This window comes from Pseudopipra pipra, chromosome 9 (assembly GCF_036250125.1).
Source record: "Pseudopipra pipra isolate bDixPip1 chromosome 9, bDixPip1.hap1, whole genome shotgun sequence".
NCBI classification, from domain to species: Eukaryota; Metazoa; Chordata; class Aves; order Passeriformes; family Pipridae; genus Pseudopipra; species Pseudopipra pipra.
Window position 1 is genome coordinate 29,251,180 of NC_087557.1, and position 23,801 is coordinate 29,274,980.

The following is a 23,801-nucleotide window of genomic DNA, read 5'->3' on the forward strand; positions in this document are numbered from 1 at the left end:
GCTGCACTTCACAGGGGAACCTTTTTAATAGTCTTTTTGTTTGAAAAGCAGTGTCCAATAAGGAGAACACACTATTTAGTGTTCAGCTCTACATTTCTTCAGTGTCTTTCATGAGTTACTCAAACAGAAAGGTTTTCAGAAAACTAAAACTCCCATGATGGTTCTTCTACAACCAAAGCAGGTTTTGAACCAGACACCATATTTACAATGTTCTTAAAACTAGAACAATATACCCTTAAGTGTTAGTGCAAAGTTTACCAGGAGAGAGTTCTTATCATCAGCAGCTTGATTTCCAGCAGAGAACACTTAATTTGGAAACTAAAAAAAAAAACCCCACCAAATCTTCCTCCCTACAGAAGTGAGAAAGTTTCTCACTTTCTGCAACTTCACTCCCGCCTACAGAGGTGGCAGAATTTTTCTTCTTCAAGGTTTTTAAGGACAAGTTCTACAAATATCTGTCTGGAATAATCCAAGTAGTTTTAAACCAACCCAAAAGAAAGGGGACAATAGGTCTGATGCTACTGCACTTCCAGAACTGTGAGTGCAATGTAAATCTGTGGATATAAGTAAGTGCTGAATACTCAATAAATAAATTACCTCTTGCAAAATCTGGTTCTTTATGACCAGAGAGACCTGTGTCATCAGTTCCCACACAATGTAAAGACTTCCATTTTTGGGAAAACCAAACCAAAGCAAATTAAAAAAAAAAAATTAAAAAAAAAACAAACAAGAAAAATCCCACCATTGGAAGTAAGGCAGACAGCAAAAACTTTGGTTCCAACTTCCCCAGTACTTTCAGAAACACTAAGAAACACTTCTTATTTCCCTTTTGCAACAAGGTGGTGAAAGAGCAGAGTCTTCCCACTTTGTATCAGCCACACAACTGTCACTGAGCAGAAGTCAACCTAAACACCTGGAATGATCTAGAACCAGAGACAGACAAACCAACCAACAAATCTTTAAGTCTCCTGGAAATACTGGGAGAGTAAAGACTTCATTCTGGATGAGGCTATGGACAGCAGACTGTAATCTCACCACACAAGTATGTTGGAGACATTGATAAACATCAGGGCAGTCACGTGCTGTTCAGCTGGAGAACAAAAGCCCTTATTAGGACACATTACCAAATTCTGTGAAATAAAGATCTGGTTATTTTTGCACATTAAATCCCCAACAACACTGAGAGAATGAATCCCATTTGCTATCTCTCTTTTTCTAGAAATGTTAAAAATAATGAAAGCAGACACAGCACTGAACTTCATGATTAAATGTCTTAGTAACTAAGCTATTTAACACAGCCCATCTCTTAGTAATTATACACCTGGAGAGTGCAAGGCAAAGGACAAGGCACTGCAGTTAACAGCGGCACAACTGAGAACTGCAACAACCACCTACCTTAGACTAAACAACCAGACACATCAACTGTGAGCAGTGTTTCAGCTCAGGGTCACTGTGCTGTGCTCCTCACTGACACACACGGCTGTGCTGGGAAACAGGCCTTCACAAAAAGCCTCACTGTAAATTCAAGGCACAGAATTTTTTTATGGGATAAGCATGACAGCGCTGGAAAAAGCCTGAAACCACAGTTGTTAAGCTTCTGCACGACTTGCAAAACTAAATTAACTGCTAAGACCTTCTGAGGCCTTGGGAAGTTTCATGAGTGACTTCAATTGGGTGAAAACTTTCACCCGATAGCTACTTTTTGAACATTTTACCACATACTCATTACTTTAAGAGATGCGTTTTTCTCCCTGCTGTTTAACACACACCATTTTTCTTCCTTGAACTTCCACTTTTGATTTATCAAATACTATTAATCCAAAAGACAGTACAGTAAAAGATACTTGAAAACAAACCACAGCAGTAACTTGTCAACATCTTTTCTGAAAAGTTACACCTGATTACATAAAGAATCACATTCTGCTGATCCCAAACCTACCAGTCAGTCCCTACTGGATCTCCAGTCCTGGGAGCAGCTAGGAGAGGAAGCATAATATCTAACCACAGGCTAGAAATACACCCAAAAAAGCATGTTCTCAAAAGGTTGCACAAGTTAGTTAGTTTGTTTTAATGTAAAAACACAGGGTACACCTGGAGCTTAGCTGGAAAGCCTCAGTAAACAATCACTATGTCATTAGTGCAGCATAAGGAACACCCCAATGGAAAACATGCAAACATAGGTGCAGCCACTGAAGAGCTACGGTTTGTTTAATAGGAACTGCAAACGTATTTCCAAAATAAAATTTGGAACTCCAGTGCATAAAGAACGCGTTCTTTCACCAAAAAATTAGTGCTAGCCTAGAACTGGATTATTAAAACACCCCAAGAGTACACGAACTGCCAACGTTCCTGGATGATCAGGGACGGAATACCAAACACCATAAGGAAGAAGCAGAACCATATGCTCTCCCTTCAAAGAGATCAGGATTAGGAGACAAAGGAGATATTGCTGAGCTAGGACACTTGGATACTGCCGGAACAGTTTTTGATAATACAGGAGAAAACAGCACTGTATTTTACAAGTTTGGGCGCTAAGGGGGCACGTATGAGAGCCTGCAGCGGGAGCAGGCTCGGGATGTCACACAGCTCCTCTGGAGCCCGGCACCCCCAAACCCCGCCGGCCCTGCGGGGCAGGAGCAGCTCGGGCTCCCCGCACAGACCCGAGCGAGCACAGAGGCGCCAAACAGCCGGGGCAGGTGTGACAGACGGCGGGACAGGGCCGAGGGGCCGGGGCAGGGCCCCGCCGTGAGGCCGGAGCGCGGCACGGCCGGGGCAGCGGGGGCGGCTGGGCGGGCAGGGGCACCCGGGGGCTGCGCGGCGGGCGGGCCCGGGCCGCGGGCAGGGCCAGGGGGAGCGGCGGGACACGGCGAGCGCGGGGCGGGGCGGGAGGGAGGGAGGGGGGGCGGCCGCGGGGTGATGTGAGGTGAGGCGGGGCAGGGCCGGGGCGGGGGGCGGAGGCGGCTCCCGCGGTGCCGCCCCCGGCCCGGTTCCATTTACCCAGCGCCGCCGCCATCCCGCGCCCGCTCCCGCGGGGGCCGCGCGACCTCGCGAGACTTCCCGCCTTCCTCCTCCTCCTCCTCCTCCGCCACCGCCCCCCCCGCGGCGGCCCGGCGCGCGCTCACGGTGCGCGCTCACGGCGCCCGCGCGGCTCGGGCCCCAACATGGCGGCGGCGCCGCGCACGTGCCCCGGGCGCGCCGGCCGCGCGCACACGTCAGGGCCGGGGGGGAGGCGGGGCCGCCGCGCACGCGCGCGAGGCGCCGCCGCGGGCCGGCAGCTGATTCGAACGGGGCGCGCGAGCCGCCGCCTCCTCCCCGCACGCGCGGGTCACGTGGGGGCTTCCCCCGCGCGCGCGCTCCCTCCGCCTCCTTCCCCCTCCCCGCGCGGGGCCGCTCTCGCCGCCGGCCCGGCCCCCCCCCTTTTCCCTTCCCCCCCGGCGCCGGGACGGGCCCTCACCTGGCGGCCGCTCCCCGGCGCGGCGGGCCCGCGCAGCCCCGCGCGCGGCTCGGCTCCCTCCGTGCCGCCCGCACCAGGCGGCGGCGGCGGCGGCGGCGGCTCCGCACAGCGCCTGCTCCCCTCGGCGCGGCGGCGGCTCCTTCCGCTTCCTTCCCCTCCCCCCCGCGCTGCGGCGGCGCCCGCGCGCGGCAGCGCCCCCTGCCGGCGGAGCGCGGCGCGGCCGGGGCAGGTGCCTGGCGGGGCGCCCTCAGCGGGAGCGGGAACGGGAGCGGGGCGGCTCTGGGAGCTGCGGGGCTGCTCTGGGAGCTCTAGAGCGGCTCTGGGAGCTGCGGGGCGGCTGTGGGAGCTGCGGGGCGGCTGTGGGAGCTCTAGGGCGGCTGTGCTGGGCAGGGCACGGGCAGCGCGGCTCGGGGAGGGGCAGCCTCAGCCCCCAGTGCCGCTCCTGTGCCCCCAGAGCGGGGCCGTTCCGTCCGCAGGTCCGGGGCGATTCCCGGCGCTGTCTCCCGCCGTGGCTCAGGCGGTGCCTCTGGAGCGGGCTCCGTGGGGCACTCCAGCCCTCTGGATTACGGGTAAAACGGAACCGGTGGCGCTCTGAAATTTATTCGGTGCTGCCTGGTTCTCACCGGTGTGCGATCACCAAGTTACTCCTCACCACCTCCGCTCCTACAGAGGAAATGCTGTGTATCTCTGACTGTCCTTAACCACTGTTTTTTTTCCTGAATCACCACCGTTATAATGCATCTGGAAGAGCTTCGTGTGGCCAAAAAACGCAAGAGGCTCAAGTTTTCTGCTAAGCGCTAATGAAATTCAAAGAACCTTTCCGCTAGGAGCAATTAACAAAAATCCAAATTGCTAGAAAATCCTCAGCTAAAACACTTAGAATATTTTCAGTTGCTTTTAAAGCTAGTTACTGACTGTATGGCAATTCAACCGATCGATACTTTCGTAAAGAAAGCAGATGTAATAAAATCCTAATTGCCCAAACTGCAAGTCTGGTCGCACAGACGCTCCTCCTGCAGAGTCCGCGGAAAAACCTCAGCGGCTTTTCCCACTTTTCCCAAGCGGTTCTCACTTTTCCCCCTTTCGTCTTGCTGACTTGGAAGTCTTCTCCCGTGATGGGATTCGCCACGACTGAAACCCCACGCGCAAGGGAGGGGAGTTTTTTTTGTTCCCTTGCCGGGCGGTGCCTCGTGTGCCGAACAGGGGGACTCGCCATCCATGTGGGAATACGCTCGCTTCGCGGAACAGCTGCGGCGGCCGAGGGTGTTCTTGCACTGCAGACAAGGCTGAGTGCCCTCACGCAGCACTCACTGGGTGTTCTGACGGTGGGGTGTTTTTTTTTTTGCAGATTCCCACGGCCCTGTGAAGGTGCGGTTGAGCAACAAGAGCTGGCGGAATCCAAGAGGCAGCGCTTTTCCCCCCATCGCTGCCCCACAGTCTCTCCTCCTGCCCGCTCTGGTGCTCACCTACACACAGGGTAAACCAGCAGGGACTTCCTAAACCACCAAGAAGCTGTTCCCGTTCCCGGTGTGTTAGTTTTCAGCTACAAATTACCTGCACTGGCTCTCCGTGGGGCTGAGGAGAGGCAGCGTGTGAGACACGGGGAGGAGCGAACCCATCCTCCTTTGGCAGCAGGAACGTTTTGGCAACGGCGTTAAACCAGTCAAACTGTATTGTCTAACCACACCCTGCACCAGGATTTGCCTTGAATTCACTTAAATATTACGCTCTGGCTTCTTGCCTAAGCAGCAGTAATGCCTAGTGATGGGAAGGTAACAAAGAGCAACTGTTCATGGTGTGGTGTTTCTTTCAGATAATGGTTCGTGCCAAGGAAAGGGATATTCCATATTCCCCACCTCTGCATGCCCCCTTCTTTTCCCTGGATTTAATCCAGCCATTGTGTGTCTACAGGATAGTTCGGCTCTGTTGGCCTTGCAGAGGAAAATTAACAATAGGCAGAAAAGAAAAAAGCAGCCCATGTGTAGTAAGGACTGAGATCCAGCAGGCTTAATAAGACCTCCACCCAAGAAGATTTACATTTAAACCTGGAGAAAGCTGCTTGCTTGGAAGCTGGCTGAGGCTCTACATCCATTCTGATGTCCCCACTCGTGCAATCCTTCCCCAAAGTATCCTACAGCAGGATTAAATCATTCCTAAGGGTAAAGGAACATGCTCCTGCCTAGCAGCACCATATTGCCTTCTCCAACACATTTTCACTTCCAGTTGGTCTCCCATGCTCCTCATACACCCTTCCCAAACTATATATTCATACTCCTGATTCTCGTGGCCACAGCTTCCTCTGTGCTACAGCATCTGCCTTGTACCAGTAACTGGTAGTTGTGTTTATTATGGGCAGCCTTGAGTATTCCTCATTTATAGGGCAATAACGAATCCTCTGGCCTCATCAATGCTGGTAGTGGGAAAAAGAAATACCAACCACAAAAACTGAACCACAACAGAACCACCTCCTATTCTGATCAAGGGATAATGGTGTTAGTGACAGCTTTTAGGCAAGTTATAATGAGAGAAGGTGAAAAATAGTAGATCAGCCCCCTCCCAAGTCAGCACTTTCCACAAAATCAGGAGCTGAGATGCTATTTTATATCCCTCCATGTCACTGAAACCTCAGCTCACGTTCATGCATGAAGTGCCCAAGACTGCAAGGACCAAGGTTCCTGCTTTCAGCAGCAACATCGGTTTCTATCTATCCAAATAAAACTGCTTCATTGCTTCTCCTGTACTTAGAGCAAATATTTTATTTACCACCCCCCCCCCCCCAAGATTAACAAGGGTTAGAACCCAGGGCAATTGAGAAGTTGCTCCTAAGGACACCTGGGTCAGTTGTGTGGCAGCTCTGCTCTCTTCACCCCGTGCCCCAGAGCAGCACTAACAAGCTGTTCCTGCTCCTGTCCTTGGCCACAGCTCTGGAGCTACCCTGGCTCTTAAACAGGGCACACAGGACAGGGGAGATTAGAGCTGAGTTCAGCCCCAGAGGCTTATCTGGTCTGGCTCAAGGGAAGCTGGACTGGCCTGGCTGGTCGTGTGGAATCACTCCTGTGGCTGCACAGGGAGAATTTTCCTAAAGCCAGCTCAGGGGCTGTCAGGTCAACATCCACAGCATGGCCCAAACCCAACACACCATCCTGGGCTGGATGGGAGTTGGCTCAGCACAACATTCAGAAGTCTCTCTCTAATTATTTTACCATCTCAGTAATTTTAAATTTTTTTTTTAAGTTGGCACGTTGGATCTTGTATTTACGTATTTTTGAAAGGAAAAAAAAAAGCATTTGCATTCTTGTAGATAGTTACAGAAAATAAAGTTACAAAAGGAAAGGTTTTGTTGAGCCAGAAAGAAACAAAAAAAAAAATTAACAGTTAAAACCATTTTCTGCTTAGATATGCTATGCATCCTTCCACAGAATCACTTCATGATTTGTTATAGCTCCTCTGTTTTGCTCTCAGTTCTGCCTGCTGTATTCCCTGCACAGCCCTACACTCTGAGTTTTTTTTTCCCCATTCATGCTACCATATATACAGAACAAAGGCTGGATTGCCCTTAAGATTATAATCAACAAAGTGTTCTCTGTTTCACCTGAAGCAAAACGCTTAGATAAATAATTTTGGTTTGTGTCTAACCTTTAACGAAATGAAAACAATTCTGCCTGAAGACACACTCCACTGACTCACTCAGGTGTGGTTTCAGTAGCCAGTTTACATCAGAGACTACAGGCTTTTTGCCATAACTTTTATTAAAATTTAGTGCCATGGTAACAAAATGCATGCATTTAGTATTATTTTTACTGCATGAAATACTACTTGGACAAAGACTTTACAGTAGTATGGAAGTCAGCATGTCAAAAATAATAATAAAATATTACTAAACACATAATTGAAAAAATGCAATTGTGGCAAATTGCACATAATTGTATTTGGTCATCTGGTCTAATATCCACTAAAAATAAATCCACTCCAGCCACAAATTTAGAATGCCTGGTTTTTATGATTATTTTTTGTTTGTTTCTTCTGGGTGGGAACAAGGTAGGGGGAAACAAGTTTTAGCTCTTTGTTAAAGAGAATGAATCTCCAGTCACTGAGAAAGGATAAGTACATTGGACAATTCAGGAGTCTGACAACCCACCCAGGTCACTGAGAGTTGATTTTGGTTACTGGAATATGTGATATTCCATGTTGAAAAAGCAAGTTGCCAATCACAAAAGCTAAACAAATTTCAGAAGTTATTAGTTTATTTACATTTTATGCCTGTATATTTAAAACAGCAGCAATCTAATCCAAATTGGTCCAAGAGGTTGCAGTGAAGTAATCTGATACTTATTTGTAATAATTAAATGAATTAGACTATATTCAGTACCATGTATAACCACTCCTCACATATGAGGCATTCCCATTTAAATGGCTTTTTCTAATTTCAGTAGAGGCTTCAAAGCCAGGTAGATATGAAATGCCAGCTAGATTGTAGCACATTATTGAAAAAAAATCCAGATTGGAATTTATTAAACATAAAAGCAGCACACCTTTGCTCTTCAGAATATATTCTTCTTCTCAGTTGAGTGAGGTTTTATATTTCAAAACTGAAATACTGCTAAGATATTTCAACAAACCGTATTTTTATTTGCTTTACTGCTGCTACTTTGAGCACGTCATTATTCCAGGGCATAACACTTGACTCCAGCTTCAAGAAAACAGCAAGAACCTGGAAGTCTCTGGAACATTTCACAATGTGAAACAGGAGTTTTGCCTAAATGGGATTAGAGTGGGAGCTGGAACTCCATGGGCACGGTGTTTCCTCAGCTGCCTGACTGCAGTGTTCACATCAGCACTGAGCTATCTTACTCGAGGAGTTTTACCCTGACAGATGTTATGAACTCCTGTCCAAACACTCACTTTTATCTTTCCTTTCTCCTTTAGAAGCTTCCCTTTGTTACCTGATTGGAGCACTCTTAGGTATTAGTGTTCTGCACTAATACTCTGAATTATGTATAACCTACATAAAGACGTGTCAGGTCACAGAATATCCCTGTTACTGTTTTGACTGCCTTGCATATTCCTTCAGCTTCTACAGCACAGTAAAGGGCTCCATTGTTACTCCAAACTGAACAGTATGTAGTATGTTCAATATAAACCAGAAGAACATAAATTAGCACTTTTCAAGGAAGATGTAGGTGTTTAAATAAAATAAATAAATAAATCAATAAATATCTGGCATATTTCTGCCTTTAGGCACATTCACTCCTATCAGAAAGGTTGTTTTAAGACAAGCCTAGCTTGTGATTAGGGCCCTCTCATACAGGATGTGAAAGATTTAAATAAAATTTCAAACCAATGGCCATCATACAGGAGTGGGGCCCAGCACTGCTGACAGTCTGAGAAGGGGAGATCCCTGTTCAGGGCTCAGATCCAGAGTGCAGGGGAGGCACTGCTCACATTTAGGTTAAAAGTGTGACCAGGAAACTTCCCGTGTTCTGGAGAAGGTTTGCAGAGCAGAAGGCCACAAAGTGCCTCCCTGATCTGTCTCTTTTTCAGCATCTCCAGCCAGAGCCCAGGCAGAGCAGGCTCTGCACTGAGTGTGCAAAGCCAAGGTCACACAACGAGTTCAGATTACTCCTGACCCAGTTTAAGAGACAGATTATCTCCACTACACTGCTTGGTTGGAAAGCAAATTAATTACCCTCCAAACAAATGAGGTAAGAAAGAGCACACTTCCCTTGCTAAAAATTATTCAGAAGACAGCTCACTCAAAGAAGAGTTCACAGCTATAAAAAACCCCAGAGGTGAGGAGTTAGAACAGCCTTTCACAGGCCAAGGGCAGCAATAAATGTCTTATTTCTTGCTTCTACAGTTAAAGTGTAAACCTCAGTACTGGCCTAAAGATTTAATTGAAAATACTGACTGAATTAAGAGTTGCCAGTTGATTAGCATTTCGGTGTGTGTGAGTGTTTTTCCTTTGATACAACTGAAAAATCTCAAAGTAATCTTTTGGTCTCAAAGAGAAAAGTGTGTGTATTGGTGGGAACAAAAATGCATTCACAGCGTGTGAGCAAGGGCTGCATCTCTGATCATCTGGGTTTGGCATTTGAACAGACACCCAGGGGAAGTGGTGGGGGGGGGGAAAAAAAGCAATGTATCCCCATGGTAACCAGGACATCTTGTTTTAGCATGTACATTAAAAAAGCACACTGGACAGAACAAAATTAGTCATCCAGAAAAATATTCATTTCTGGGCAAAGCTATGCATGAACAATGAAAATGAAAAGCTCTTGGCAGTGTCCTGTGAGATATGAGACAAAAATGGCTATTTTTCATTTTTGACAGCTGACAATTTCAGTTTTTTCTTACTCGTATGAATCAAATGCCTCCTCTCCTCTGCTCTCTTTATTCTTCTCAACAAAGTACTTTTAGATTTACTTTCTCCTGAGGTAAGTTATTTCAAAAATGTATCTAACTAAAGCTCTTAACGTGTAACACATTCTTTGTGAGCTCCAAGTGAGAAAGGAGGAACATATCTCAAAATGAAACCTTCTCAGGTTGATTTATATTATGAAAATACTTTGTAGATGGTCACTGCTTTATTTTTTTACCTCCCCTGCTGCTGAAGAAATGACTAGTAAGAAAAATAAGCAATTTAAGGTTCACTAGCATTGCATAAAGGCTTAAAAACTGCATAAATAACAGTGTATTCCTACCATGACCACTTCAATTTTTTACTGACAGTTCATTTCCTGATGGTATTTAAATGAGCAAGTTGAGTGTCACCTGTATCACTACCAACCCAAAAACCCTACTGGACACAGGAGTGATGTGCTGCTCACAAATGGACCTTCTTTTTCTTGCTGACACACATTTAGAGGACAGAAAAGTTTTGTGGGAGAGTAAATAACACCAGCTTTCTATGAAAACCACGACTCTGACGTTGTAAGCCATCATTTGTAATGTTAAATGTATTATAAACGTGTATTTTGTCTTGTCATGTGGCAGCATTCACACTGGTTTTTTTATGGAGAAACAGCCTTGTCACCTTGTTGAATGGCTTAAAGCCAGCCTGAAGCCATTCTACACGTAAGTCACATTTTAAACAGGTATATATATATATATATAATCATCACAAAAACAAGTTACACTTGCCACTGTGAGAACAGCACTTTTAAATTTTTTTACTGCAAAAAGGCTATTTTCTAACCTGCTAAGATTTCGAAGGCTAATATAAAGCAAGTTTGTTTGCAGCCACATTAATTTCTGTGAAATGTCCCTGAAAAGTGATTTGTCTTTCTTTGTGACACTTCAGAACCCCACAAAGTCTTATTTTGCTTCCTGCTATTAATTGTCAGCTCTGGATGGCTTAAGTATAGAGGGAAGCCAGAAAAGCCATCTGTTTGGAAGAATGAAAAAGCCTAGTTGTTTTACTCATTTCCTGGGCAAAATGAAGAGCTGAAAGGTTTTCAGTGAGAAAACTGCTTAGGCTGCACTAAGCCAGATGTATATAGGGAATTCAAAGGGAATAAACACAACAGAATTTTCTTAGTTCAGTATAAAATAGTTGTATGGCATATATGAAGAAAGCACTTGCCCCTTTCATCAGATGATCTGTAAGTTTTCCTGGAAATTTTCCAAATCTCAGGTTTGCTTTTCCAAATAAATTTGTGTCATAAATAACAGGATATATCTATCAATAAAAAAAAATCAAATATTAGCACTATGATTATAAATAAATACCTATAACACTAATTCGAAGGAAACGCTGACTTTAGTCCTTTTAGGACTAAATATATCCTTTTAGGACTAAATATATCCTTTTAGGACTAAATATATCCTTTTAGGATATATTGTGCTGGAAAAAGCCAACCACTATGTAAGTTTTGAATCTGAGAAGGAGGATTCTTAAATAATGCATTAGCATAGCACATCAAATTACACCAGACTTCACAAGGAAAAATTCAGGCCTACTGAACTTTTGCTCCACAAATGAAAACTTCTTGATCCAAATAATGCATTATGAGTAAAAAAAACCTAAATAAATCAGCTTCCACTGACCCAGCTGCATCCAGTAGGTTTGCAAGTCATGGCACAGGATCCAGAGAGAGCAGCAGAATTCAAACAGCAACTGTGTGTGGCTGTTCCCCCCTGCACTCACATCTGGCAGGCTTGGAGTGTCTCTTACCCTACAGCAGGTTTTGTCAAATATGGATTAGAGAATACCTTAAAACATGTTTTTGCTGCATTCAGGCAGCTCAACAGATGACAATAACAACAGTATTAAAATAAAATATGCAGAGTAATCAAAATGGTTCTGAGTTTGTCTAATATGAATTAATAAGAATAGCTTTTGCCCTTTTTCATATCTTGATACAGCTTTTTGCACAGTGTATGAGGTCTCTAACTTACCAAGGAAACTTTCAGGCCATTACTGACAGGAAGGTGATACCCACTACAGAGGGGTGACCCACTCAGTCATTTGAGTGTCATTTATCTATTTAAAAAAAACAAAAAAAACCTTTATAAAATGTAGCTACTCAGGGTCACTATTCCAACATAAAACCAAAAACCATTACTGTAGTGCCTCCAGCCACAGTTCAATTAAGAGACTGGAGAAGTAGATTATGTGCTTATTTATATATATATATATATATATATATATATATATATGCATCCCTACACACAGGGCTAATTTAGTGATACTTGCAGAAACAGCTTTCTGGACTCCCCAAAGGATGAATCTGCATCACAGATTTGTCTTCAGAACTTCCTGCATTTCCTTGTGTTCTAGTGACAGGAAAGGAAGAGACTTGGCCTTTGAGTCAGTAAAAGTGTAACATGAGATAATTTTACAGCTACCAAGCAGGTTGGTTTTATTTGTTTTACTAAGCAGACAGACTACTTAGCTCTCACCTCTGAAACATATTATAAAAACTGTCTGATTTTACTGTTGAGTAATTCAGGAGTTGTTCTGCTATTCCTTTTCCCTCCAGTGACCCTGTTTAGCTCCATCACACAGTATCTGAAGCACTCTCCCCAGTGTTGGGTGTTCAGATGAACAATTAGCTGTATTACTTGCAAAAAAAAATCAGAAATTTAGAGAAATCAAGCTTGGAGCTGCTGAGTCCCTGATACCTCCCATGCAGTTTTCCCCAGGAGAGAGGATTAGTTACCAGGCTGAACAGCAGGCTTTTAACAGCTCATATCTGGATTTCCAGACCTACAACAAGGACTCTGCTGGATTTTTCCCTTCTTGAAATGACAGTTTCCCCTGGCACCCAAACACATTGCTGTGTTTCCTCAACTGGAAACAAATGAACAAAGAATCCAAATAGTCTGCTGAAAGGCTTATGGAAAAAAATCATTTCCACAGCCCCTTCCTGAGATGCATTCTTTCTTTGCTGCGAGCCACAACAGCTTTTCACAGCAAAGACACCTCCTTTACCTATTCCCTGAATTACTGCCTTCCCTCCAGCACACACGAACCAACCATCTGGAGTTCTCCCACACTGCCTTCCTTTAAAAGGCTACTTCTATTTCTGTGACATAAAATCCCTTCTAGAGCTCTCAAGGAGCTAAAAGTGAGACAGTCGCCCCTTTGGAACTGTCTCAAACACAAACACATCTTCTCTGCAAACTCAGGGCTTTTTTCATGGCAGGGTGAAGATGCCTTTTTGCACGGGGACAGAAGCATTTCACAAACTCTGCTGTCCTGTTACCCATCTGGAACATCCCAGTTTAAGATGATGTTTGACTCTGGATTCCCAGACAGGCAGTGGCAAAGACTGACAAAAGTGCCAGAATATTTCTAGGTTTCTAACAGCCACCATTGCTAAACCTGAGGCAAATATCCCTGCTCATCCCAGAAAAACTGTCCACTGTTATCCACTGATTATCACACATTGGAAGTCTGGCATCTTCAGCAATCTTTTAAGTGAGGAAACAATTCCTTTTACAACACCCAGTCTCGTTGTTTTTCCCTAAAACAACCTCTCCTCAACCTGTATTTATCATGGTATAGCATTCAAAGGGGAAGAGTACAGATGAGACCTCACAACAAGCACAGCACCAAGTAGAGCAGAATAATTACCTCCTGTGCCTCGCATCTGATGCTTTTGTTACTGTTACCCAGAACAGGTTTTGTTTTGGTATCACTGTGTTTTAACTCTTAGTGTGATCTGCTTTAATACCCACTGGCACAGAACTGCTTCATTCCCTGACAAGCTGATGCCCTGAACACTCAATCCGGTTTTCTCTTGCACATTTTACAGGGCCAGTCTGTTCCACCACCCAGACCATTAATGAAAACACTGAATAAATTCATAAACTTGATCACCAGACAGTGCTTTAACCAAGAAAACACCTCCCAAGTTTCCAATTAAGAACAACGCGTAGGAAAAATTCTTCTGTTGTTACTTAGCTTTAGAGAATCTTAAATCAAAGAAAACTTCAGTTAAAGTTTTTCTAGTATAAATCCTAGTTTAGTTCAGTCATCCTATTATGACAAAAAAACGGAGGTGGGAGGTTAGAACAGCTTTCCAGAGGGCAAGATCAGAAAGTTACTGACTGTTCCTAAGTCTGACTTGCACCCCTCTGTTTTTAGCTCTGGTTCTTGTCAGGTGGGCTCAGGAGGACACTGAGATTTCCATTCAGACAGAACTGACACTCCTGCACAGCACATCCACAAACACTTCAGGGCAGAGACACTTCCTCCAGGGCTGCTACAGGTGGGGTTTTTAACCAGCACAGCTTTAGGTGTTTTACAAAATTCCAAACCACTGTGATTTTATGCTGGCTATAAAATTATACAGAAGAATGTTATGTCAGTGTTTTCTTCCTTTGGAGCCAGAACTGACAACATTGTTGGCTAAACAGGAAGGGGTCAAGAAATGCAGTTGGATGGGTGTGAGAGCAGCACCACAGCATCGCTTCAAAAGTCTTTATATTTATATAACAAATGAAGAACAGTTAGAAAAGCTCCCCCCACCTATTCCACAGTTCATTTTTTTTTTATTGATCCAGTCTTGAATAATGCTGCTTATTTGGTAACAGTATCAGGCAAAACCACGAGCAAGTGCCATTCTGCATTCCAATATAATGAATTCAATAACGTTTTGCAATATATACATTTTATCCAGCTTCTGACATTAAAGGTCATCATGCCAATGAAAATTTTTAACAAGACAATAAAATCCTTCAAATCCAAATGCTTATGAATGTAATTCAAGAGACCAGACAACTTAATTTTCTGGAATTTATATCACTCATGTCCATAATAATTTTACATTTCACACTTCATGCTCTCAAATGTTACCCTAGAGAAGACTAAATCTTTTTTGCCACATATACTATTAAAGACACTAGCCAGGTTTATAGAGTTACAGAAGACTATAATAAGATGTAAAATTTAGTAGGTAATAAGTTATGACATTTGCTGACTAAAACATTATTCAGTCTACACTAATGTTTGATCCATTCAAATACAGTAAGTATTTGGATGTTATGTACTACCCATTTCATACACTTACAGTGCAAAATAAGTGACAATTTTTTTTCCTGAGCGTTTAGGAAATGAAAATCCTTTTTCTTTATCACTGATTACAGTCCATTTAAAATATACTCCTCATATACCTAGGTTTGTCAAGACTGTACAATTAAGACAGGCAAAAGTTTGTAGATATCAGAAGCCCAATGAGGAATCAGAAAGGTTACTGAACATCTCTAAAGTTTGTCCCTGTTTTTCAAGTCTAAGGATGTAACAGGATTATTTATAAATTCAGAAATTACAGTTTTTTCCCATTGAGCAAACATTCCAAAATGTACAAACCACATGCCTTCCAAAACAGAGAAACAGCTGCTATTTAAACAAATTGCAATACATATTTCAACTTACTATTCTGTAGTTAATGTAATGCCCAGGGAGCTGTGCCTCCAACAGACATAAGAGAATAAAACTTTTAGGAATGCATTTTGGGCATTTTGTAAGGAAGCTGGATTCCTTACAAGTTCATCTTTCTGTCAATAGCTACAGACCATGAGTTTCTAATTCAATCTTCTCCTCTGTTTGCAATATATCAGGTTCAACTGGAGGAACAGGTGGTCTGAGGATAATCTCTGGACCTCCACCATAGATTGACTGAAGAAAATTCCATGTTTCTTCAGATATTTGTCCAGAGTCTGCACCTGAAAAATTTTTAAAATTTAATTACTATTTAGAATAATTCTTTCATTATTTAAGTCCATAACAGATACAAAACCAAAAAAAGAATATGGATTCAAATTTAAAACTGTAAGCTGCATTTGTGCTTCATCTTGCACCAACTGCCAAACCCAATTATCTATTTTGTGTTAATTTTATCATTCTTGATTCTTACAACTACCTGCTCTAAATTATACATTCTTGCACAAAACACAAGTTCTATAATAAACATCTTTTCTAATTCCTATCAGTGAAGCTGACAACTGGTAGCTCTTGGTCCTCAGGAAACAACAATTCTTCTTATCATAAGGATATGCAGTCCCATCAATTACACAGCACAGTTCAAGGACTCAAGATTCTTGTTTCATCAGGGAAATTAATATTGATAGTAAAGAATAAAAGTAGGAGAACCACAGTGAAATTCTCCAAACCCCAGAGAGAAAGCATTATTATCAGGACAGTAACAGCCCCAGGAATGCTCCCTGTGTGATGGGTCAGTCCCATTTCTTCTTATTCACTGTTTAAGTCTTTGTTTATGATTCCATTCCTCTGAGGAATCCTAGAGGTCCATCTCCTGTCTCAAGTCAGCATCCAACAAGCATTTCTGGTTTTCTGCAGCTTTTCACAGTGGCAAAGGACAAGAGAGCAGCAGCTCATCTCCCCTCCAGGTGTTAACACAGCGATCCTGTCTGACCCAGTGGGAGTGATTTCCTCACACTAACCCAGGCACAGGTCTAAGTGCTCTTCTACCAGATGGAACAACCTCTTCCTTAAGCAAAAACTTCAGCATCTTCATGGTAAAGGGAAGGAGGGAGAGAAAGAGAGAGAGGAGAAGGAGGAGAAGGAGGAGAAGGAGGAGGAGAAGGAGGAGAAGGAGGAGAAGGAGGAGAAGGAGGAGAAGGAGGAGAAGGAGGAGAAGGAGGAGAAGGAGGAGAAGGAGGAGAAGGAGGAGAAGGAGGAGAAGGAGGAGAAGGAGGAGAAGGAGGAGAAGGAGGAGAAGGAGGAGAAGGAGGAGAAGGAGGAGAAGGAGGAGAAGGAGGAGAAGGAGGAGGAGAAGGAGGAGAAGGAGGAGAAGGAGGAGAAGGAGGAGAAGGAGGAGAAGGAGGAGGAGAAGGAGGAGAAGGAGGAGAAGGAGGAGAAGGAGGAGAAGGAGGAGAAGGAGGAGAAGGAGGAGAAGGAGGAGAGAGAGGAGAGAGAGAGGAAGAGAGAAAGAAAAAGAGACAAAGAGAAAGAGAGACAGACAAAGAGAAAGAGAGAAAAAGAGAAAGAAGAGAGAAGCCATAACAAAGGGACTTTTCCCCCCACCTCCTGTATTCTCTGTCCTCACCACCTGCTCCAGTGGTGCCTACTACTGTACTTTGCCCATTAAAAGTTCCCAAAGAGGACAGGTACCAAGAGCTGCACATTTGTTTACCTGCACTAACTCAACCTTGCAAAGCTTCATCTGCAAGAAGTGTTGAGAAAACCCCCATCAAGCCACGTGGTCCAAGGCCAAAGCACACTCCTCATTCCCAAGTTACTCTGCACCTCCCACACTCTCTCATCAGCACTTGGATTAGTCTGTTAGAGGTACTAATTCTTTATTTCAAGAATAAGCTGGTCCCCACAAAATGGGCACAACATAAATTCACTAAAAATTGCCATTTTACGGCAACAATAAAAAAAATACATTTCCAAATTTCAGCAAATACACAAGGAGCCCAAAGCTGCAGCAATGTTGGACACCTACCTTGTTTTAGCACAGCATTCCCACATTTTGTCACTGCAATCTTAGCATTATCAATGGGACCTGGAGGATCTAGTGTGACAGAAAAAATATTAAAATTGAGAGAGCTGAAAACAAACAGCAGGTTGGAGGTTCTGTTTCCAAATGGAAGGAGAAACAGCTCATTTGTTTACTGCTTGTTCTTGTACTGCTTAACAGTATGTTCTAAGTTGTTAAAAACAATCAGATTTTTAATTAGGAGCAAGTTTTTCAAAGCATTCATGATTGCAGTAAGTCTTCAAGCAACATAAACCACAAATTAATCCTAATTCTTACCCCTAGCAAAGTTGTCCTAAAGCAGACCAAGGCTGTAGGACATTTTATCAGTGTTTCCATTTTAAAACTTGAAAGGCATCTAAAGTGAGCTAAAGTGCCATTATCACAGTGTAACTGAGCTATCTATGAGTTTAGGCTGTGACACGAGGTCCCCTTTCCTCCAGAAATTCTCTGTCAGTTTGCACAGCAAAATCCACCCCCTCGTACTCAGGTACAGTTTTCCTGCTGCAGCAAACAATGAACATTCTTTCCACAACTACCCCATTATCCCCCTGCTGTGAATTATTTCTCTGTACTTTGGTTCCTGGGTGTATCTGTAACCTGTAAAACCTGTGTCTTACATGTTTCAGAGCTTTCATTGCCTTCTCTGTCTGTCCTTCTACCAAAGCAGGAACAACTTATTTCAAGAAACAACTCCAAGACAGCAAAACCCCAAACATCACCTGTGTTCTGGAATGGAGCACAACTTACCACTGTCTTTACCCTTCACAAATGCTTCCCATTCTCTGAACCAGTGCATGCTGATGCAGTAAAATGTTGATGGAGATTCTTCTTCTTGGAATGCTCTATTAAGCTAAAAGGAAAAAAAAAAAGCTGTTTTCTGTTTTTTTTTTCTTTAAACTACTGAATTCTGTAATTATTAACAGCATAACATTACACTGCTGTAGAACATTTTAAAATAAAATAGAGTTTTGAAAGAGTTTCTCCATGATTTTATGGAAGGTTCTTTGTGTGATGAACTGTATCTTCATCTAGGTTTGTTCTTCCCCTAATGTTTTGAGCAGGTGACAGAGCAATTCCAAGCAAGGAATGGTGATCTAATGCATTGGGGCTTTCCATGACTTACAGATCTTTTTACAATGTTATTCAGAAACGAGCAAAAAGTCACTTAAACCTTTAAACCCATGATCTTTTTAGCTCAGTAGTAATACAGCTACACCTCCCCTTTGAAGTCATGAACCTAAAGCATCAACACAACTTCTTAAGGTTTCAGATGGAGCAAGTTTTGCAATCATCCCCTAAAGCAATCTCTAGAGAGGACATTTTCTGTGTACTAACCAGTAACAACACTTGCACACCAGTGCACACAAACCCACTGTTTATACTGGAAGGATACTGACTGCTAAAGCAAATGAGGTTGACTCAATGTGGTTAATAATAATTACTGACCAGTGGTAACCCAGAGGGAAGAAAAATCAATTATTAAAAGTTTCAAACAGCAGTTAAAACATGGGAAAGCTATGACACCATCTCTGAAGTGTGATTAAAGGACAAACAGAACTGAAAGAACAGACTCAATTCAATTTTTCTTCCCCTCATGAATTCAGACAGCAGAAATGGGACTCCAATACCTCTGCATTTATTTTCACTGAAAACTTCAGAGCACACTTTTGGTTTAAGAATAAATCCCTACCACTGGTTATTTTACCACTCAGACTCAAGCACATAATCATCTAACTCATGGAAAATACAGTAGCTCCTCGACAGTAATTTTACAGATCCATATTTACTTCACACTGAACTACTTAGGTTTCTGTGCCCAATGGCTTTTTTAAAATTAGAACTAAAGGTTATGATTACATTTGTGTTGGCACAGTATTATTGCACTTAAGCCTTATCAGATTGCACAGAACAGACCACTGGCAGTGTATAAAGAACAACTGCTCACGTGGCTGCACTGTTTCCACACTGTAAAAAAGCAATTTAAGAAACACATTAAAAGTGGATTTCCATATAAACAGTTATCTAGGATATCACAAGAACATTACTGCTGTCATTAGGAAAGAAAGGATTGTGTACAGGTATACAGATATTTAATAAAGTCCATTTGTTATGGGAATCTCCTGTGCAGTTCTGGTAATGCCCTGGGTCAAGTCATCAGTGGTGGGTGATGTCAAAGAGCAGAATGGAGAAGTGGTTACTTTTTTACCCGAATAAACATTTCCAATTCATTTTTCCTCCTTTTTTCAATTCTTTCAGACTCTATTTGGCAGGTATGACAAACATACAGATGGTTAACAGCTGGGCCTCCTCCATATCTGCAGTAAAAGTAAAAAAAAAAACCATTAATCCTGTGAAAAATACCATGTTTAGCCATAACAAGTCATACCTCTTTTATACCTAACAGATTACTCCCAAGATCTGGAGCACCCCACAATCTCTGGGACTTTTCTATCACATGACTTCAGTTTGACATCTTCTTAAAGATATTCACAGACAAGGGAGATCAACGAGAAGTTCAAAAACATTTTCCTTCAGAAACAACAAATACTTTTGCGTGCAGAAAATGAATAATGGAAGAAAAGTTCACTATATACGGGAAAAGTGGAAATAAGCTGCAAATAGCATTGGTTTTATTTAAAATTTTAAAATATCAATACAAAATTTAAAAAAATCGACCCTTTGGATGTGGTGTTTAGGTAGCAGGAAATTACAGCTAAAAATATTTAATGCAAGGGCGATGTAGAGTCTTTCAGGTCATCAGCAAAGCTCTTCTGCAGCTTTTTGTCACTCTAAAAGGAGCCATAGCTTGTAAGAATTCCCCCTTTATAAGCAAGCACTTAAACCTGCCCAACATTAAAAAGCATGGAGTACTTGTCCAGAACACTCAGCTATAAGTTATTTGGAAGCAGCACTGGCAGCTGAGGCCATGGGTTCAAAGCCAGCAGAAAAGAAAAGCTGTCTCCAGCCAAGAAGAGAACAGGAAGCTGCTACAGAGAGCTCTTTCAAAACACCTCTTGCAAAGGGGACTTTTGCTGACCTACTTTGGTTATTTTGTACATACCACACGTGTTTATTGGTTTAATATTGAAGTGCTGCCCCAATAACACACCACTCTGTGGAGCCTTTTAGCACTGCTTTGCACAAGAAAATTAAATAAATTGGCTGTTTGCAAGCCCTTCACTCAGCTTTGTGCCTGGAGTGTTTTTTCTTTCCTCAGCCACTAATTCTGAGGTCTGATGTTGCTGCTGGGAACATTTATTTGCTCTCAAACCGCAGCACTGGAGTTTTTTTCCAATTATGGTTCCAAAGTTACCTGCTATACAGATTATCCCATATATTTTGAGGTAGCATTACAACCAGGTCCTCTATGAAGTTGGCTTTGTGTGGAGGAACACCTGCAGAAGGAACAAAAACAAGCAAGAAAATCAAACAATCAAAAAGACCTGTGGATTTTTCGTGGGGGTGAGGAGACTATGTTAGAAATCCCCAAAGAAATAAAAAACAGAAGCTTTCAATGAATTCAGAGAAATCACAAGTTTTATCCCAGTATAATCTATTACTGTATTTACGAAGATTGCTCTTAAATTTTAGTCTTTTATGAAGCTGAAAAGTTTATAAAAAGCAGGAGCAAACTACCTGAATGGTAAAAATTAAAGAGCTAGAATGCATTTTAGACACTGATTTCAAAAAGCTTAAGGTATACAGTTCAAATGTTAGTGATTAAATATTTTGTTTATGCATGTAAACACATCAACAAAATGTCTATTCAGAATTCAAGTATTTTGCTTAGTGTAATTAATTTTTATTAACATTTAGCAGAAAATAAAATTTTTATGCTCCTATACCCAATATACAGCATTACTACTCAATTTTTACACTGCTATGCACTGCATACTCTGCATCAGACCAATTTCTTATTCTACAGCTTTCAAACCTTCTTGTTGCTTCTAGCACAGAGCTGAGAAAAATATTTAAATTGGCAGCTGAAAGCATTGAGGAGGATGATGTAGTGACAGGATTTTTAAAAATGGGAATACACTCGTTTAGGAGGCAAGCAGATAAGCCAAGCTGATCCTCTTCAAGAATGAAGGAAGTTTAAAAACAGAATCAAACATGCAGAGAAAAGAAAAAAAATAGGATAACTTCACACAGTATAATTTCCAATTAGTCAGCTACTAACATAAGACAAATAATTTACTTAGAAGTTATAATTTACATAAGAAGTTACAATATGAACTTACCATAGTCAAATTCCTTTAACTAGAAGAAGTGTACACCCTGTTTATAGCTAAAGCTGACAAATTGTTTTTTAATGATTCTCAGTGACAGTCTCACCTCCATGCATACAGAGAAAGTCATTATTTGAGATTGGTCCTGGCTCTGCAAAAGTCTTGAACTTGTTTAACCACTGCCTGGAAACGTAGAACTGCAGCAGACTGGGCTCCATCATGTTCAGCAGGCTCGAGATCCTCCGTCTCTCCCTCTGGGCTTCCTCACTGCTCTTCCTGTCACCAAAACACAAATCATTCAATAGATACATCTCCTTGGGTACAGTGCAGGTAATTTAGTTTTGCAAAGAAAACTCTGCCTTCAAGTAAATGACCTTGAAAATACTTTGAAGTTTACGCAGCCCAAGAGCACAGGAGAAGGGCTGTGCCCATCTGCCCATTTCCTCCACGCTGCTTTTGAGATAAAGCTCTGCCAGCTGCACTCCTTGGGCAGATGTTCCTCACTTACCTTCAGAGGTTAAGGTTAAACAGGAATTAGATCAGCTAATTCCCCTACTTTTCCTGTGTCCCCCTGCTTTTCTCATTGAAACTGTTGCTGCTTTACAAGTGGAAGTAACTCTGCTCTCCTGTTTTAGACTGTAGAGAAATTCTCTTCTCCAAAAGCAGGTCTGAACCTTTCGTTCCATCCTCCCAAACTCTGAACTCAAACTTGACTCAGCATCACATGAAAACTGAGCCACCTCAGTTAATTTATGGTGTGAAAGTTGAGGCCAATACTAACAGAAAAGCTTCAGGTAAAAATATGCCTCTAGTGACAAGGCTATTTACAGTACAGCAAAACAAGATTAAAACAGTAGGAAAAAACAATGCTGTGATCTAAAGGTGTGTTTAATACTGTGTTTAATTCTGTTAGCAATAAATGTTAATATTAATCCTCATGTCGAGTCTCTTTTGCCTGTCGTGAAACCTCTCTCATCTTTTAGCAATTTTGTGTGAGTTTTAAAAATTGGGCCACAGTAAACCCATGACACCATTTAAAATACATTATCTGTTCAAAGTCAGATCAAATTTATTTAAAAAAACTCTTAAAAGTTTGATAGTGAAATCCCTTAAACTGAAGATGATGATAATAACATGACTTCTCACCTTTCAATTTTCAAGAACAGACTAGCTTATAAATTTCCTGAAATTAAATTACAGCACAGGAAAACCTCAGTTGTTCCACATCCCAATCTGATAAAGACTTTGCATGATTCCATCCAGAGCTCTAACAGTTAAAAACCTTCCATGTGCAAAACCTCCCCTTGAGCAGAATTCCCTTCCTCTAATGGAACACAAGGTAACTGGTGGCAAGTTCTAATTGTTGCTTGAAGTTCTCTTTCCATTTCTCTCATTGTGCTTTTTTTGTGCAGGTTTAATTTTCATTTTAAGTTCCCTTAATCCTAAGGATTAAGTTTCTCTCCAGCATGGGCTTTTCTGGTTGGTCAAATTGTTCCATAATAATTCTTGTGGGGCAGCTGATTCCTGAAAGCTGCCCCTCTGCTTAAGAAGTTAGTTACATACCTGACTCAGAGAGGTATGATCATACTTTAAAGTTCTTACCTGTAGAAGAGAACATAGGCTTCTGCATTTTGCACTGTGGATTCTGATACTTCTGTGACACTCTGGTCATCAAATTCATACCACAGGTTATTTAAATTGTTGCGACAGTAAGCGATGTAATGGCCACCTAGAGTGGTAGAAGCAAGAGTTATTAAAAAGGGTCTACCCATCTTACCCTGCAATACATGAAAAGGAAGTAAGTCCTAAAAAAAAAAAAAAAAAAAAAACCAAAAAAGTCAAGTTTTAAATAGGAGAAACACAGAATCATTAGCAGACACAACTTGGATTTCAACTTCTTTCAAACTCAACATCAGTTTTTTGTCTGTATTTCTATCAGTTTGAACACCACTGCTTTCAGCATGTTCTTGAACTCTTCAAGCAGCTTGTTGTCTAATGCAGTCCTGAACCAGTAAGACTGAACAATTAACCCAAATCAGTTCCCACAATGAACTCTTTGCAAATCTTTGTGTGCTTTTTATTATAAAGTAGCATAGATGTGGAACAGCTACATGATATCACCACCATTATTAACTGTGTTTTGAAGATTATTTATCATATATTTTA

At 42.2% G+C, this 23,801-nt stretch overlaps 2 protein-coding genes and 1 long non-coding RNA gene across 9 annotated transcripts in view; 1 reads left to right on the forward strand and 2 right to left on the reverse strand.

Annotated features, from left to right (window-relative positions):
* ZZZ3 (zinc finger ZZ-type containing 3) overlaps positions 1 to 3,583 on the reverse strand; it is a 54,172-nt gene extending 50,589 nt beyond the window's left edge. For 2 of the 4 annotated variants that reach the window (XM_064665530.1, XM_064665527.1), the window contains exon 1: positions 3,455 to 3,583. The gene's annotated coding sequence lies outside the window, so the exon portion shown is untranslated. Of the gene's footprint in view, positions 1 to 1,395; positions 1,649 to 2,997; positions 3,016 to 3,454 lie in introns of those variants that run through there. The other 2 variants (XM_064665529.1, XM_064665528.1) reach the window with 2 other exon arrangements.
* LOC135419258 (uncharacterized) lies at positions 3,574 to 9,892 on the forward strand. The gene is made up of 2 exons (XR_010432879.1): positions 3,574 to 3,683; positions 4,803 to 9,892. It is a non-coding gene; the product is annotated as an uncharacterized LOC135419258 (long non-coding RNA).
* Positions 9,893 to 14,432: 4,540 nt separating this feature from the next.
* USP33 (ubiquitin specific peptidase 33) overlaps positions 14,433 to 23,801 on the reverse strand; it is a 34,306-nt gene continuing 24,937 nt past the window's right edge. For all 4 annotated transcript variants that reach the window (XM_064665526.1, XM_064665525.1, XM_064665523.1 and 1 more), the window contains exons 18-24: positions 23,238 to 23,364; positions 21,742 to 21,911; positions 20,720 to 20,801; positions 19,613 to 19,721; positions 18,154 to 18,256; positions 17,371 to 17,439; positions 14,433 to 15,625 (exon numbers count right to left, since the gene is read on the reverse strand). In XM_064665526.1, coding sequence (XP_064521596.1) covers positions 15,468 to 15,625; positions 17,371 to 17,439; positions 18,154 to 18,256; positions 19,613 to 19,721; positions 20,720 to 20,801; positions 21,742 to 21,911; positions 23,238 to 23,364 — 818 coding nt within the window. In that variant the 3' untranslated portion in view covers positions 14,433 to 15,467. The remainder of the gene's footprint in view (positions 15,626 to 17,370; positions 17,440 to 18,153; positions 18,257 to 19,612; positions 19,722 to 20,719; positions 20,802 to 21,741; positions 21,912 to 23,237; positions 23,365 to 23,801) is intronic.